Source organism: Eptatretus burgeri, chromosome 1, assembly GCF_056783735.1.
Source record: "Eptatretus burgeri isolate ZD-2024b chromosome 1, Ebu_testis_v1, whole genome shotgun sequence".
In the NCBI taxonomy this organism is placed as follows: Eukaryota; Metazoa; Chordata; class Myxini; order Myxiniformes; family Myxinidae; genus Eptatretus; species Eptatretus burgeri.
In genome coordinates this window covers 60,790,646-60,807,693 of record NC_140961.1, presented here as the reverse complement: position 1 = coordinate 60,807,693, position 17,048 = coordinate 60,790,646, and the positions used below count along the sequence as shown (strand labels likewise).

Genomic DNA, 17,048 nt, shown 5'->3' with positions numbered 1-17,048 from the left:
TCCAAAATGATGATCGGCAATCAGGCCATTGGAGAAGAGGAAGGATTTAATGTCAGAAGCAATGATGGGCCAAAAGTTCCCGAGGACCCAAAAAACCCTGAAGACCCAAAATACCCAAAATACCCGATCACCCAAAAGTCCAAAAAAAATATGAGGACCCAAAAGTTGTTCTTGTTTAAAACTTCCTTTTTTAATTTTGTAAAGGATTTGGGCCTTTATGACATCTCTTATATTTTAATTTTAATTTCGTGATTATCATACAAGACAAAACAAATTGTTTGAAATTTTTTCAAGTTCGTGAATTTAATTTTACGAGTACACACACTCTCTATGGTCTATGTACCTATGGGTTCAAATGGTCTACGTACCTATGGGTTCAAATGCCTAGCCACCTCTCACACTTGATTGGGATCATAGGATACTGTTTGTTTATTCTCAAGGTGGATTTGGGGTGTCTCTACCTGGAGAAAAAAAATTCAAACCATCAGGATTGGGTTATGCATCAAATAAAAGTCACAATTTGGCCATAAGGGTGTCAGTGGCACTATTACACGTCACACTTGCTAAAGATCCTTATTTGCTGAACATTATTGCGGTCTAGCTTGTGGGCTACCTTGAGACCTAGCAAGTCGAGTTGGCTCGGGTCCATTCGTCTGTAGGAGATGCGATAAGCATATAATGTCTCAAGAACGTTGGGTTTCCTCCCTTTCAGTTTAGTGTTAAACAGCAGTAGTGACTGTTTAAAAAGGTAATTATTTGTGTTTATGGTTTATCATATTTTTTTATTTCCTGTAGCTGTGCCCAACAAAAGACCATGATAAGCTATTTATACACCCTAACATGGCATTTGTGCAAAGAGGAAAAACTCCTTATGGGGGGGGGATGGGGTGGGGAAATATTATTAGTATTAATATTTTTTTATATTTACATTTTAACTTATTTATGTTATTTTGTCATATCATTATTGTTATTGTTTTTATTATTAGAAGCAGTCTTGGAAAATCGCCACAATAAGCTATCTATACACCTTAACTTGATGTTTATCCAAGGTGGAAAACCTTGTTGGGGAGGGTGGGCAAATGAAGTCGCTACAACCTCCTTCGTGTGACCTTTAATCCCGCTGGAAAGTTTGGTTGACATTGGATAAGTAACGATTGAATGTATCACGGCCAGACAGACAGACAGACAGTGACACTAAAATGAGTACTTTAGTATGATGATTGTTTTTTCTGTTTCCCTTTCACAACCTAGGCAATGGAGCATTACATCAAGCAGAACAATTGTCTCTGCTTAGACAAGGACTACTTTGAGAGTGAAGGAGGAGAGCTTTATTTTGATGATGATTATCCCTCCATAAAAACCATCAATTTTTTCAGGTTGTATTTACCATAATAGGTGATTGTTGAACAAAATTACTTTTTAATTTTCAAGTTTGCACAGTTGCTCAAAAACAGCCTGCTGGTTACAGCATAAAAGATAAACTACAGAAACCTAAATTATGATTTTTTTTTTTGCTTCGATAATTATCTTGCAGTATTCTTCTGTGGTTCTTTATTTTATTTTATTTTTACTTCTCACTGCTGTTATAATTTACCCAAAAGTCGTTCCAGCAAATCATCCTCATTCATTAATTCATTGTTTTTCCATAGAACTTACAACTCCAAAAATATGTTCATTGAACTATTTTATTTCCTGCAACACTTCTTATTGTTTTCCCTATATCCTTAACTTCTCCAGTCTGCAAATATTGAAAAGGATTGAACATATATATGGTTTTACATTGATCTAAGGCTTATGGAGGAGCTGGTCCATGTACCACATTCAGGATAAAGACATCAATACGTGAGTGTACTTTTACATTAATTGCAAAGACATTTTCAGAGACACAGAAGGCTAAGAGACAATGGAGAAGCAGAGAATGTAGGCTGTGGACTTGGCCTAAGGGTTCACCTTTTGCATATCAGGTCTGCTCTCATTCCATTTGTCAGCTGCTGACTTGATTTTCTTTTATCACGTAAGCTGAACAACATCAAGTGCTTGTCTTGCCTTGGGGCCATTCTTCTGGGTCTTCCTTGACTTTTCTTGTCTTATACCGAGACAGTTTATTTCAAGAATTGCAAAGTGTTCCTCACACTATTGAAGGAGATCTTCAGCTTTTCTGCTGTTTTCTTCATCGTGTGCCCTTATTCTCACAGAGTTTTCATCTTCACATGATGTTCTATTGAAAGTTGCTTTCTTGGCAACATTCTGAACCCACTCATAGACTTTCAAGCAAGGGAAAAAGCTGTTGAAAACTAATTTAACATATGCACTAGCTTTCAACTTTTATTGTGGTTTCTTGCAATTCACATAAATGTAACTGGTGTTGATTACTTCAGCAATTTATTGTTATTTACTGGACAAAAATCCACATACTGTTTCCTGCAAATTTTATTTCTGGAAAGTATACAATTCAAACTTAAAGTAGGACAGGTGCCATCACATACCAAACACACACACACACACACACACACACACACACACACACACACACACACACACACACACACGGAAGATTAGATATAGCCCAGAGAGAAAGAAAGCAGATGGGGATAAACGGCATCCCAATACCTGGCGTGATCAGCAGACTAACGCAATCTAGATCACTTAGGGAGAGGTAGGTGGGAGGAATACTGGTGGTGTCTAAGGTGTGGGAGTGGAGGTGTGGTGTAGTGCAATGTGGGGGTGCAGTGTCGTGCCAGGGGAAATTGGGATTGTGAGTCAGTAATGATGCTCTTTGTGCATCCAAAGAAGATGGGATAGAGAGGTGGACAAAGAGAGAGGAGAAAGATCCCTAACCGAGCCATGTATAGGTTTGTTTGTGTAGTATGTACCTCCGTGGAATGCTCCGTCTGAGCATTCCCACCTCAAGATGCGGCGTGTTATCTCCTGCTTAAACACTTTGCCGGGACTCATAGCAACATGCGCTCCACACCGGTCTGTCTGGCTGCACGGGGGTGGTGGAACGTTAACAGCACGGCGAGAAGTCTCGGCAGTCGCCCTCAATCAGGCTTTCAAGAAGAAGCACATCCTAGCAATCACACACCAAGAACGAGACAGCGAGCGAAGAGCCAGTGAAGGGGAGGCAGCGAAGAAGAGGAAATGAACAGAAGAGAGCTAGCAGCTCTGCGCTCCCCCTTTTATAAGCCCCGGGTGAAGGGTAGGGTGATGACCCAATGCGACGCGCTGTGACCCGAATCCTGCTTCTCGATTTGGCCACCGCGGCCCAAACCACACCCTGCCAGGCTCTGGGACCAGAAATTGTCTCAGTTGCACATCCGCTTCGGCAATGGTCCAAGCTCCTGACTCGACATCGGGTATTCTCCCGAAGCCGGCACCACAGCCCTGAACGTACTCCGAGTGCAGTCTGAATGTCAAATAGCAACAGAATTTCCACGCCACTCATGGGCCCCCTCTTATGAGTCAAAATGCACACCCGAGCTCCGTACCAAACTCCTGGATCGCCCTTCTTGCGACTCCTCGTTGCCCCTGGTTTGCCGTGGTGTGGCGACTGGATGAGGGAAGTTTCAATTCCGCGTGCTCACCTGAGACGTCCCTGGTGAGATGTAGTCAAGGTATTCACGTTTGTTGCTTGGCCCAGCTTTGCGCAGTGCTGAGGACAGCCCGAGTCGTGCAGTACTCCTCTATTATAGAGTGGTGAATTGTAGTGATGTCGAGGTACGAGGAGGTGTGGGAATATTTTTCCATGTGCGGAAGGTATTTGTGGTCGAAATAGTGAGGTTTGGTGAGTGAGGTGCGAAGCAAGGTGAAATGCCAGTTGGAAATTGGCTCACAGATTTGAAAGAAATAATGGTGCACGATGCCGATGCGTGGGTTGTGTAGTGTGTCGTGGAGAGAGTGTGGTGGTTCCGAGCCACGGGAGGTATCGTGGTGTACTTATTATCAATTGCATATTGAATGTCGTGTGTGCTTGCTTGCTTGTTTTGTACCATTGCTTAAAGGAAAGGGTTGGAGTAGAAATCAGAATATGAGAAAGAGATAGATAATAGACCAATCTATGAGACCCATGCAACGTGCTTCATCCCGTTAACCCACTAGACATGAGGGGAGGTCTAACTGCATGAAGACTTATGAAATAACTGTCTGGGGATCACTGTATGTTGGGTGCCATTGCCTTAGAGGCATGTGGTTTTGTAGAACCACAACAATATTACTTCCACATGATAATGTAATATGTAAAGGAAAAATACAACTTTTTTATTTTTCGAATTTATTTTACAAGATATACTTAAAGGTAACTGTGATAATAAATTAACTTTCACAGAAATTTTAATTCCTATCGATATTGCACAATTCTAACTTCCCAGAAATGTTAAATGGGGAATAGCACCACAAAAGTGAAAATAACCTGAACTTTTGCACAGTAATAACATTGGCTCATCCTCAACCTGCAGTATTTTTTTTTTTAAACACAAATGCATCATTCATTTTCACGATTTTTAAAATTTATTTTGCTTGTTTTACTTGTGCAGAGATCCAAACCACATAAAGAGGACAGCATGCCATCTTTCCTGGCATCCTGATGGCAGTCACAAGTTTGCAGTAGCTTATGGAAAATTTGAGTTTCAGCGAACTCCGATTGACATGTGCTTGGATTCTTATATCTGGGATATTGGTAAGTCTTTAAGGATTGAATTCGAACTTTTGTGCCAACTTTACTCAAGCACTTCATATAAAGCAAAAAACACGCACATACACACACATCAGGGGGAGGGGTAGAGAGAGAGGGGAGGAGGGTGGATGTGGAGAGAAGGATCGTGGAGATAGTGAGAATGATGTTGGGGACTTGGCCGTTGTAGTATGAGGATTGGCTCTACATCACTGTGGGAACTCTGACCGCAGCTAGCACTGGGGGCCCAGCGGCGGAGATGAAGTGTGATGGATGGAAGGGATTAAGGCCCACCTGGGGAGAGGGAGCAGAACGAGCCCACTGACATGGATCTTGTGACACCTACACAGATGGAGGGGATGAAAGCAGGATAGGCAAATTCTGATGAGGAAGGAAGATATATGGGGTGACTCAGCACAACAGCATTCACCATGAGCTCTAACAGCAGACACCATGAGCTCTAACAGCAGACACCATGAGCTCTAACAGCATTTGCCATAAACTCTAACAGCATTCACCACAAGCATCTTGAGGTCAATCTACCGCTGTTAACCACTGTTTTATGGTACTTGTTCATTTCCCGCAACATGTACACTTCAAGGCCTTATGAACGCTTTAAAAAGAAACATTTAGACAGATAACAGATGTGGAAGTAAAAATAATTTATTCCAACTTGTGAAATATGAGCATGGATATTTTGGTAATCGAAAACTCGATGGATAACATGACTATTGCAAAGCACTGTTGTTTGTGTCTTCATCACACTGAAACAAATATTTTTTCATATTGAGATAAGTGTTCTTTGTCAACAAATTATGCACTCATTTCTCTTTATTTTTGCTTTAAAACAATATGGAAGTATAAAATCTGTTGTAAAGTGTAGGCTAAAACCACTCTGCAAAGAATGTTTTGTGTGCGCTGAATTGAGAGAAACGATTTCAATTGTCTGCAGGATAATTAAGCTTCTCAGGTCTCTCACAATGAAAAGGTCAGAGCTCATTAAATATGCAGAGTTGATACTGACAGGCCACGAGTAAATGTTCACGATACTATGGTCTTGATAATTCCCTATAAACTGATATATCGTTCCATATTAAACCTGAGGATCATTGATTAACCATTATAATAACAACAAATATATAATCCCCATACTGGCCCAAGTGCATATAGGCCTGGCAAGAGATCTTGTTAGTCCATGTTTAGTAAAAGGAAATATGTACCCACCTGTTATGTTTGTTACTCTTAAAAAAAAAAAAAACTATATATATATATATATATATATATATATATATATATATATATATATATATATATATATATATATATATATATATATATATATATATATATATATATATGGATCTATATATATATATATGGATCTATATATATATATATATATATATATATATATATATATATATATATATATATATATATATATATATATATATATATATATGTATATATAAATATATATATATATGTATATATGTATAGATATATATATATATATATATATATATATATATATATATATATATGTATATATATATATATATGTATATATATATATATATATATATATATATATATATATATATATATATATATATATATATATATATATATATATATGTATATATATATGTATATATATATATATATATATATATATATATATATATATATATATATATATATATATATATATATATATATTGTTGTGGTTACCAAATTCGCAAACCACCATTCAGGTCCCTTAGGTGAGATATCTCGGTAAGTACATGTGTAGTTAGGCCCAAACCCGTTGTCTAGTGGGAATACATGTCATTTATGCGTGCTGCGACTCTTCAGGATAGCCGTTTTTCTTTTGCTATCTTTATTTTGGACCAATCGCCATGATTACCACCACCAGTCACATCAACCACCAACCACAACGCCGCTTCACCACAACCGCCACGACCTTCCCATCACACCTCGCAACCGTCGCATCGCCACCGTTCTTGCGCCGCTTGTGGGTACCGGTGTTGGACTCGTGCAGGGCGCGCGCCGAACAGCGTGTACAAAATCACGGATTTTGTGCTTCAAAAACGGATCAAAAACGACACACGCCCACTTTTTGCCGTCCAATCGGTGAGCGAGGGGCGATTTGGCCCCGCCTCCAGGGCGTTGGAGGGCGATCGATATATGCAAATTTATGGATCAAAAAGCATTCACGCCCACTTTTTCTCGGGCCAATGGGGAGCGAGGTGAAAGGTAGAAGGGAGGGGGTCAAAGGCGAAGCCACGGGGCTTATATAAGCGACCGTGTTTGTCAGAAACACCAGGACAGAGAGTTAAGACTTCGCGGGCGGTGGAGTTGGGAAGAAGGAGCAAAAAGGAGCTGGTCGTCGTCGTGTGCGTTGGAGTCGGAGCAAAAAGGGGACGGAGCTGTGGAGAGGCGGCGAGGGCAGACGAGGGGGTGCTCGCGTCGCGCAGGGAGCTGCACCCCAGGGAGGCCGACAGCGCGACCTGGCCGAGGTGGAGACGCTCGTCGCGGGACTCGAGGCAGAGTAGGAATCCTCTATACCCCGAGCATCAGCAACCCCCTCCTGTTTCCCCCCGCGCTGAGATAGTGCGACCAAGGGGCCCCTTTCCCACCCCCTACCAGACACTGCCCGCGAGGCCCGCGGAGTTGAGGCACCATCGCCGCTCCGCGTCTCATCACCAGACGGGTAGGCCCGACCCGGTCTCGGCCTCAGGCCCGCCTCATCTTTGAAGGTATTCTTTTCCTTGGTTTTTGGTATGTGTTGTCGGCGCCGTCTGTGAAGTAAAATTGTATAAGTGTTGCCGTGTGCTCGCGTAATCGGTAGTAGATCTGCATTGTCGCATTTGCTTTTTGTGTAAATTGCATTGTGTTTTTCTTTTCTGTGTGCTTTTGGTGGAATTGAATATGTGTGCTTTCCGTTCGTCGCGAATAAATGTGCTTTGTGTTGAACTGTTTCCCGCTTCGCTTCGTCATTTCCTTCATTGAATCCTCATCTTGCTTCACGTAAAGGGTTGGTAGTGGGCTGAATACGCCCGATAATTAATCGAACCGTCGAGGTCGACGAATAACACCGCTCGGTTATCCCGATAGTACGGAACGGGTCGCTTAAGTGGCCCGTGTCCGAAGTCGACCTGCGGCGAGGTGCGATCGCCCGGTCTACCCTCCGCGTGGGTACTTAGGTAGGTCGAATTTGGCGAGCAACCCTATCCCACGCGGGGGCTGATTGGCTCGATCGCGGTGAGACCGAAAGGTCCACCCGTGACTGGTTCCCGGCGTTAGTCCGAGAGGGTCACGACTGGATTGTCCGTCCGGTGGGCGACGTGCCGCGATTCGAGTTACGTGGCCGTCAGCACGCCGGCGGGCGCGAATCCGCAACAATATATATATATATATATATATATATATATATATATATATATATATATATAAATATATAGATATAAATATATATATATATATATATATATATATATATACAGTAGACTAGGCGTAAGTCTGCAACGTGTAACTCGTCACTTCGCCTAAGTCGGCAGCGTCAAACAGTCCCGAATTTATCTAATGTTAAATCCCTTTGAATAAAGTCTGTAAGTCGTCATCTCTAAGTCGTCACTTCGTCTAAGTCGTCAGATGTTGTCCGTTCCCGCGTAATGGAAACTCAAGTAAATTACCATGCCCAACTCATCACACGGAACTTCTACCTCGTGAGAAGCCTGATTTCATGGAATCGTGATGCTCGCTCATTGGTGTACACCGCCAGTGATAGGATATTTATAACTGCGCTGCGTTCAACTCAGTCAGCGCGCCGTCCCACATGCATCTGAAGAGGTAGACAGGCTGCGCAATGCAGTCTCTGGTGAAGGAGTAAAGGATCGATCGAGCTTAGTGTTGAAGTCCGATCATGATTTTATATTGGCTTGTTTTGTGCATCACCACACTCACTTTCACATAGGTATTGAGTGCTAGTCATCACAATGACTGTGCGCCATATAATTTGTCGAAGGTATACGAGTTTTCATTCCATATGAAAACTCATTTCCATTAATTCCAATGAATGAATTCTAACAGCCATTCATTCCACATTTGTCGATGGTCATATACCATCACCAATGGTATATGAGTTGTCTTACAGTTGTTCATTATCTTTACTTTTGATAAAGTGATTCATGAATTCCATCTTTGCTTGATCACTTTCCAACTCACCAATGAACCCCCACCTATGCCCCGAGGATTGTGTTTCCCTTTTGGTACAATAGCCGGCTTAGAGATTGTTGCGCCCTCTCACACGTACGTGTCCAGGCCACGCGCGACTTCATCCTTCACCCCACAGTCATCATGAATGTTCACATATGCATAAATCGTCACATGTCTAAGTCGTCACTTTTTTCTCGGTCCCGATGGTGACGACTTACGCCTATTCTACTGTGTGTGTGTATATATATATATATATATATATATATATATATATATATATATATATATATATATATATATATATATATATATATATATATACATACATAGATAGCACTAGATGACACGTGAACCTGTTGGGTTTCCGTTGTGACGGTGGTTGATTAAAAAAAATCATTAAAAAAGAAAAAAGAAAAAAGATAGCTACAGCGAACTATGCCGCTGAGGTTGTTTGCATTGATCAAATTCTCCTGAAGAGTACTTGACTGAATGAGGAATTGATTTTTTTCATAATTTTTTTTGTTGCCCTATTTTAACGAAACTTGATACTGCACACCACAGGAGAATGGTGAGTAAGGTGGCCCGAAAGTTTTTGCGCTATCGCGTACCGTTTTGGCTATATTTCGGGAACATACATACATACATACAAGATCAGAGTTTTAGTCATATATAGGTAGATGTTAGTTAAATATGCAGCAATATAATCTTAGATTTTCCACTTGTTTGTCAAATTTGGGAGAATTTATTTGGTGACGCCGGAGAGTCTAGTCCCCAAAGGCATTCTTTTCAACTCTGTCCTCCCATTCAATTGAAAAGTTGTACAAGACAAATTCTGTCTTCCCATTGTCCTCTTATCAAGCAGGAGTCTCATCGAGCTGCTGAGGTCATAGACTAATTCTTCTGCAAAAGCTGTGCATACCAAATGCTCCATCTGCATGCTGAGAGAAATGCTTATCATTGCCAAAAGTAAATGAAGGTTTTCTGTGCATGCAAGCCCTGAAGGAAGACGCATTCTTTTACAGTACTATCTGCTTAATTATGCACAACATTGTTTTCAATTTGCTTAAAGGACCTTGTGTGCAAACAAAGCTTTCTTGTCATCTGATTGGCCAAGTGCTCTGTGATGTTCTGACCCCTCCTGATTTTCCAATTGTATAAAAGACCACGTATTCTGGCTCAGAGGCAGAGATCTGCTTGGACTCTTGAGACTCTTCTTTCCACATATATGTGTTTTTGTATAATAAATGACCTGTGAAATTAAAAAGGGTTTTCTCTTTTGGTTGGAAATCTCCACCACACAGAGGTAAAAGAGGTTGATAACAAGACACAGACATTATGGAAGGTTCACAGTGCTTTTCTGAACTTAATAGCAACAAATATCTGATATTACAGTATATTTAATTACCGTACTCTTATGCTGAATTAACTGCACCACACTCAGCATCTTTAACCCCCGAGTCACACCCACAACAATAAAAGACATATATATTGTTGCGAATTCGCGCCCGCCGGCGTGTGAACGGCCACGTAACTCGAATCGCGGCATGTCGCCCACCAGACGGACAATTCCGTCGTGACCCTCTCGGACTAACGCCGGGAACTAGTCACGGGTGGGCCTTTCGGCCTCACCACGATTGTGCCAATCGGCCCCCCTTGTGGGATAGGGTTGTTCGCCAAATTCGACCTACCTAAGTACCCACACGGAGGGTAGACCGGGTGATCGCACCTCGCCGCAGGTCAACTTCGGGCACGGGCCACTTTAAGCGACCCGTTCCGTACTATCGGGATAACCGAGCGGTGTTATCGTCAACCTCGACGGTTCCGATTAATTATTGGGCGTATTTAGCCCACGACCAACCCTTTACGTGAAGTAAGATAGAGATTCAATTAAAGAAAAGACGAAGCGAAACGGGAAAAACAGTCCAACATAATTCACATTTATTCCGCGGCAAACGGAAAGCACACATACAATTACAACAATTATGCACCAAAAGCAAATGTAAAAGAAACACAACAATTATGCACCAAAAGCAAATGCAACAAAAGAAACACAATGCAGATCTACTACCGACTACGCGAGCACACGGCAACACTTACACAGTTTTACTTTACAGACGGCGCCGACAACACATATACTCCAAAGCAAAAGAAAAAGGGACCACCCTCAACTACAAGGGGGCAGACGGGCCTGGGGCCGAGACTGCGTCGAACCTACCCGTCTGGTGATGAGCCGCAAAATGGCGGCGGCGCCCCGACTCCGCGCTCCTCCGCGGGCCTCGCTGGCACTGCCTGGAATGGGGTGGGAACGGGGCCCCCCTTTTCGCACTATCTCAGCGTGGGGGGGGGAAACAGGGGGGGGTTGTTGATGCTCTGGGGAAAGAGGATAGCTGGCTTGCTTGGGTCCCGCGACGAGTGACTCCACTGCGCCCTCGACCGCGTTCCCGGCTTCTCCTCTCTGCAGCTCCCCGACAGACTCCGAACCCCGACAGACCGACTCTCCTCCAGACCCGTCTTGACTGCTGCTGCCACACTTCACCGCCGCCACAACGCGCCCGAGCCCGGAACAGAAACTCTCTACTCCAACTCGAGCCCGAAACAGAAACTCTTCTCCAACTCGAGCCCAAAACAGAAACTCTTCTCTCTCTCGATTTGCCCCGCGCTCGGCGCTTTATAGTCAGCAGGAGAAACCATATGCAGATTTTCGGATCAGGATCGGCTCGGGGGCGGAGCCACGCTCGCCCATTGGACGGAGGAAAAGTGGGCGTGAATCATTCCTGATCCTCAAATTTGCATATATCGATTCTACTCCGACGCGCCTGGAGGCGGGGCCAAATCGCCCCGCGCTCGCTGATAGGACGGAACAGAAGTGGGCGTGAATCATTCCTGATCCGACTTCCCCGGAAAGGCCGCTTTTTGCACCCGCTGCTCGGCGCGCGCCCTGTACGAGTCCAGGATCGGTGCCCACAAGCGGTGCGGGAATGGCGGCAGAAGGAGGAGAGGTGAAGGTAGTTGAGGGTTTATTGTGGTGGTCCCTGGCCACGGTGACGCTTGGAATGGCGGTGATGCGATGGTTGCGAGAGCGAGTTGTGACGGTAAAGATCGTGGCTGTTGGCGTTGTTGTTGTTGTGAAGCGGCGTTGCGGTTGGTGGTTGTTGTGTGATGGCGGTTGAGAGGTGGTTGGCTCAAAATAAATATAGAACAGAAAAACGGCTATCTTAAAGGGTCGCAGCCCGAATGAATGACATTTATTCCCTCTAAACAACGGGTTTGGGCTAACTACACATGTACTTACAGAGATACCTCACCTACGGGACTTGAATGGTGGTTTGCGAATTTCCTCAACCACAACAATATATATATATATATAATATATGTATATATATATATATATATATATATATATATATATATATATGTATATATATATATATATATATATATATATATATATATATTGTGGGCCGGAGCCTGGTGTTGGCGCAGTGGTTAGGGCAGCGGCTTGGGATCCAAGAGGTCCTGAGTTCAAGCCCCGTTGGGCCTCTGAATTAATACACCAGGGGGTTGACTCAGCCTGTCATCCTTCCGAGGTCGGCGAAATGAGTACCAGTATACTGGGCCGGTGTATACCCCGGTTAAAATAGGTGTACCATATCCCTGTGTCGTAAGAGGCGACCAGGGTTGCGTCAGGAAGGGCATCCGGCATAAAACATGTGCCAAATCACTATGCGGATCATATGGATGATCCGCTGTGGCGACCCCTAACGGGAGCAGCCGAAAGAAGAAGAAGAAGATATATTGTGGGCCGGGGGTCGGTGGCGAGATCGACCACGAGGTGAGGAAGGCTTGCGTCGTCTCCCACCAAACTCCCCGGAATTGTAGGCCATTGCTCGGATAACTCCGCGACCCGGCGGGTCATCTAACCGACTGTGGATGCCAATATCTCAACCGCGTAGCGTAGGGTCTATTTGTCTATAACCAATTGACCTAATTAACTATGCGATTTTGACTACCGGGGAATCCACGCCCTTGGCACTTCTTGCTCGAACCGGGTCACTCTACCGAATGCGGCAGAATCCCATCTACCGACTACCAACTCCGGTTCGGGTGCAGCCGAGCCGAAACTGCCAAAGCCGTGCCGGCTGGAATGAACGGATTATCGGGTATAAAAACCCGGCTAAACTCAGATCCGAACCATGCTGGACCAATGCAAGAAGGGACGGAAACGAACTGGGTGCATTTCTCACAAATTTATTTACAGTAAATGAAGACACAAAGCAAGACTTAACGCGAATATGCAAGAAGTATTTACAATGATCCAAACACTTATTCAGTTCGACTTACCAGACGGGCCCACACGCAGACACACACACACAAATGTAAAGAAACCCAGAGTCTTTATTGGACCCTCGCAGCCGTGGAGAGAGACAAGCTGGGGGCCAGATCTCGGTGGTGTACCTGACCGTCGGAGGAAGGGCGTGCTCCGTGATGCGGCATATGACAATGGTCGCTGGTTTGGTCCCCAGTCGCACGTGTTGGACTTGAGGTTCGTCGTGGAGCTCGGGTGGTGAATGGCCGGGGTCCACGGAGGGGGTCGGGGTCGCTCTTCCCTTCCTCGTAAAGGGCCAGCAGAGACATGTTCGCCGCCTTGACGCCCACCAAAAACTCTTCAAAAGAACTTTTAAAACACTCTCCAAGATCCTAAAAAGACTCCAAGACCTTAAAAAGACCCTCCAAGACCACAAAAAGACCACCTGCCTCAGAGAGTGCTCGGGAATTTATGGACCTCCCTCAGCTGGGAGGGGCCTTGGTGAACACACCTCGCTGTCCGCCTCTGATTGGACAGATCCGATGGCCCAGCTTTCTGGGGCGAGGCCTTGGCCCTGCCGGGAAACCCCAGCCACTCCACACAGGCCCACATTCGACGAGTAACAGTAATAGACCATGGGCCAATAGTCGAAACCATCCCCCCCTGGGGATTTTTGCAGACTGTCATTTTTGAATAGCCTGTTATATGTCTTTTTGAAATCTGCTTGTCTGCAAGCAGAATTTTGGTGGAATAAAAGTATAGGCTAGGTCAACTGTATGTTGCTGATGCAATTTTGATAATTTTAGGAATGGGGGATGGGGTGAGATTTTGCTATTTTCTTGTGTACTTTTGAGTGAATCCTGCTGAATTTCACCTTGCTGTATTTATAAAAGCTGTTCTTTATAAAAAAAAAACATGAAGAAAATTTAATTGACCCAAAGATCAATGACGTCACAGTGACGTCATAACAGAAAATGATATTTTTGAGCATTTTTCTCCAATCATCTCTGACCTGTTGATTATTACGAAGCAGAATTAATTCAGATGCTCTCATTATCACACGGATATGAATATCAATCACTTGTCATATTATCAATTAACCATCGCTATAAATTAAACTGAAATCAAATTGAAATGACACGTTTTATTTTGCATGTGCCAATATTCGTTTCCAATTAGCAAATCTCAGCATTAGTGGACAAACATCAAGGATTATTGAAGCATATCTTGATAAACAATAAATCCACCAATATATTATATGTTGTCCAGGTTCTCCAAAGCTATCAAGAACAAGTTTAAACTTGTGACATTGGTATATTTGCAAATGGTACAGTAGAGTCTAACAACTAACAACCGTTCATGTGGTGAAACTCGTGGCAGTGTTCTCTATAAGTTCCAATGTACTGGCTATATAATAACGGACTAGCACGAAGGCAAATATGGAAAATTATTCCTCTGTATCTTCAAAAATGACATCTTCAAAACTCTCAACTTCTGGAAGGTCCTCTTCCTCTTCATCCTCATCTTCTGGTTCATCGTACAAATCCACAAGCTCTTTCGGCATCAAATCTCCCTCCGTCCACTGGAAATCCAATTCGCCATTTACTATGCACCAACCTTGCCCATCTGGCGTTGGTACATCTGGCATAGCCTGGTCTGCCCTGCACCAGACCAGTGCTTGGTAATTAGCCCTCTGTATATGCATCCGCAGTGATGCCCGGCATGGCGATAGTATGCTCAAGCCAACTCCATTGTAACTGGTCAACAATGATCCAGATTTTGGCTTGAACCTCTCCAAGAACTGCTCGGTACGTAGCTTGTTGATATCAGATGATGTTGACTTCTTCCTGCACAACAAACATGTGATTCCTAATGAGAGGAACGTAGCCAAGAAATCCCGATGATCTTTAAGAGTCTTCAAAGGAAGCAGCTTCCCCTTTCGTACGAATGAACTCGTTGTGTCGCACCCAGAAAATGCATGCAACGCTGGTAGTGCTGAACAGATATCTTTTCCAGCTTCTGCGATTACACGATGAACGTCAATCATCCGTCGTTTGTTGCCGACTTCTGTGTCAAATAACACTCGCTGTTGAATATCTTGCGCAAATTTCAGCAGCAACAAGAATACATCTGTGTCTGGTGATCTAATTACAATTGTGGACTCAGATGAGGAATGTGAAGCCACATGTAGGCAGTGCAGAATCATCCTTGTGTCTGCTTCCTCTTGAGTCGAATGTAGCTCTTCCACATCTTCTCATTCAGTAATTTTACCATCTGAGCTTGTGATGGATGTGCAGTCTCTCTCACAGACAAACAGGAATCTTCTTTCGACCAGTTTTGCAGAGTACTTTGGCGTTTTCCATTCCAGCAGAAGCAGTTTGGTAAGTTGTGTTTTATTCTTTGAGTTACGCAGAAACTTCTTCCAGTCACGTGGGATCTTCGTAAGCGGACTCTTGATTAAGTCCGTTGACGATGCTCTTCTGTGTTCTCTCTCTGCTTCTTTGATCGACATGTCTCTGTAAGTATCAGTCACGAAGTCTATCCGTCGTACTTTAGGAAGTTGTGCGAACAAACTTTCAGCCAGCTTTCCAAATGTTTCTGGGATGGAAACTTGTGTCTGTAGTAGGACATTTCCATCGATTATGTAACTCATGCTTTCGTTGGTCAGTCGCTGTGACAAGTTAGCATGTCCTTCCAGGGTATGCATTGGCTTGGCCTTGTCTGTTTTCGTTGGGGATCCTGTAGCTGTTGCTGGAGCCCATGGAATGGGCCCCAATGGATAACTGAGGACCTTTTCCATGCTTATGTTGTATTTAAGAGCCAGCAATATCAATTGACCAAACACATTCCATTGTGCAACAACATTCTTCGTTTTTTTTGTCTGTCCCTGTAACTTTAACTGACTTTGCTCGTGACGCAAATGTTTTGAGTTTCTGTTTCTTGATTGGTTCGTGGAAACTCTTTTCTTTCTTGATTAGCCTTTCTTTTACAAATGCTTCCATATTACAAATATTACAAATGCTTCCATATTACAAATATTCTTTTACAAATATTACAACAAATGTAATATCTTCCCACGATTGTCCGCTGATAGAAGATCCTGCTCAACTTCGGGTGGAGCTGGTACTCCTGATGACAGACAATAGAGGACATCTTTATCCTCGACATCGAAAGGGTTAATGAAGCTTGTGATGGCATCAACAACCTTGCGAACATCAGTTTCACTGCGGAGTATTTCTGAGGTCCTTATATCCTTGTGTGTTGAACATCCTTGACTCTCCATTCCTGTCAGTTCCATGGTGGCTTGGACATAACCTGCCCGCGAGTGTCTTGTCATACACCATCTGTAGTAAGCAGAATAGTTTCTGCTGAATCCAATAATTCCCCTGTGAGATTTTGCTTGTCAATTGATGGTTTGCTCAATGGTAAGATCAACTGCATTTCTCGATGACTGTACCTCGGATCTGTTCACACTGAATCCATTTAACCACAAAAGCTCTTGAGCTCCAGGATGGGAACTGGGGAGGTTAAAGAGAGTCAGCATGTATACCGTTGTATATCTTGCATAATTTGGTTGGTCGTAGCTGAAAAACATGCGACACAGGTTTTGCAGACACCACAGATGGAGATCCAAATTGTTCTCTTTGGTTGCTCTGAGAAACATCAAGACCAGCCATACTTTATCCATATAATCCAACCAAAACTGAGCGGTTTTCCCCATTTCTCCCTTGCGAACCTTTTTCCTTGAAACTGTTGTGGAGCATCAGCAGCCGTGTGCAGCTATTGTTAGCCAGAGTTTCCGATAGATTCTCCTTACTTGGAATGAGTGATAAGCGTTGCAGGAGGCCTCTT

At 43.5% G+C, this 17,048-nt stretch overlaps 1 protein-coding gene across 4 annotated transcripts in view; it reads left to right on the top strand.

Moving 5' to 3' along the window:
• DNAI2 (dynein axonemal intermediate chain 2) overlaps window positions 1–17,048 on the top strand; it is a 207,037-nt gene that overhangs the window by 81,286 nt on the left and 108,703 nt on the right. For all 4 annotated transcript variants that reach the window (XR_015059325.1, XM_085885608.1, XM_085885597.1 and 1 more), the window contains exons 5-6: window positions 1,252–1,376; window positions 4,533–4,675. Coding sequence is in view for 3 of the 4 variants with exons in the window: in XM_085885608.1 (XP_085741734.1) it covers window positions 1,252–1,376; window positions 4,533–4,675 (268 nt within the window). In the remaining variant the exon portion in view is untranslated. The remainder of the gene's footprint in view (window positions 1–1,251; window positions 1,377–4,532; window positions 4,676–17,048) is intronic.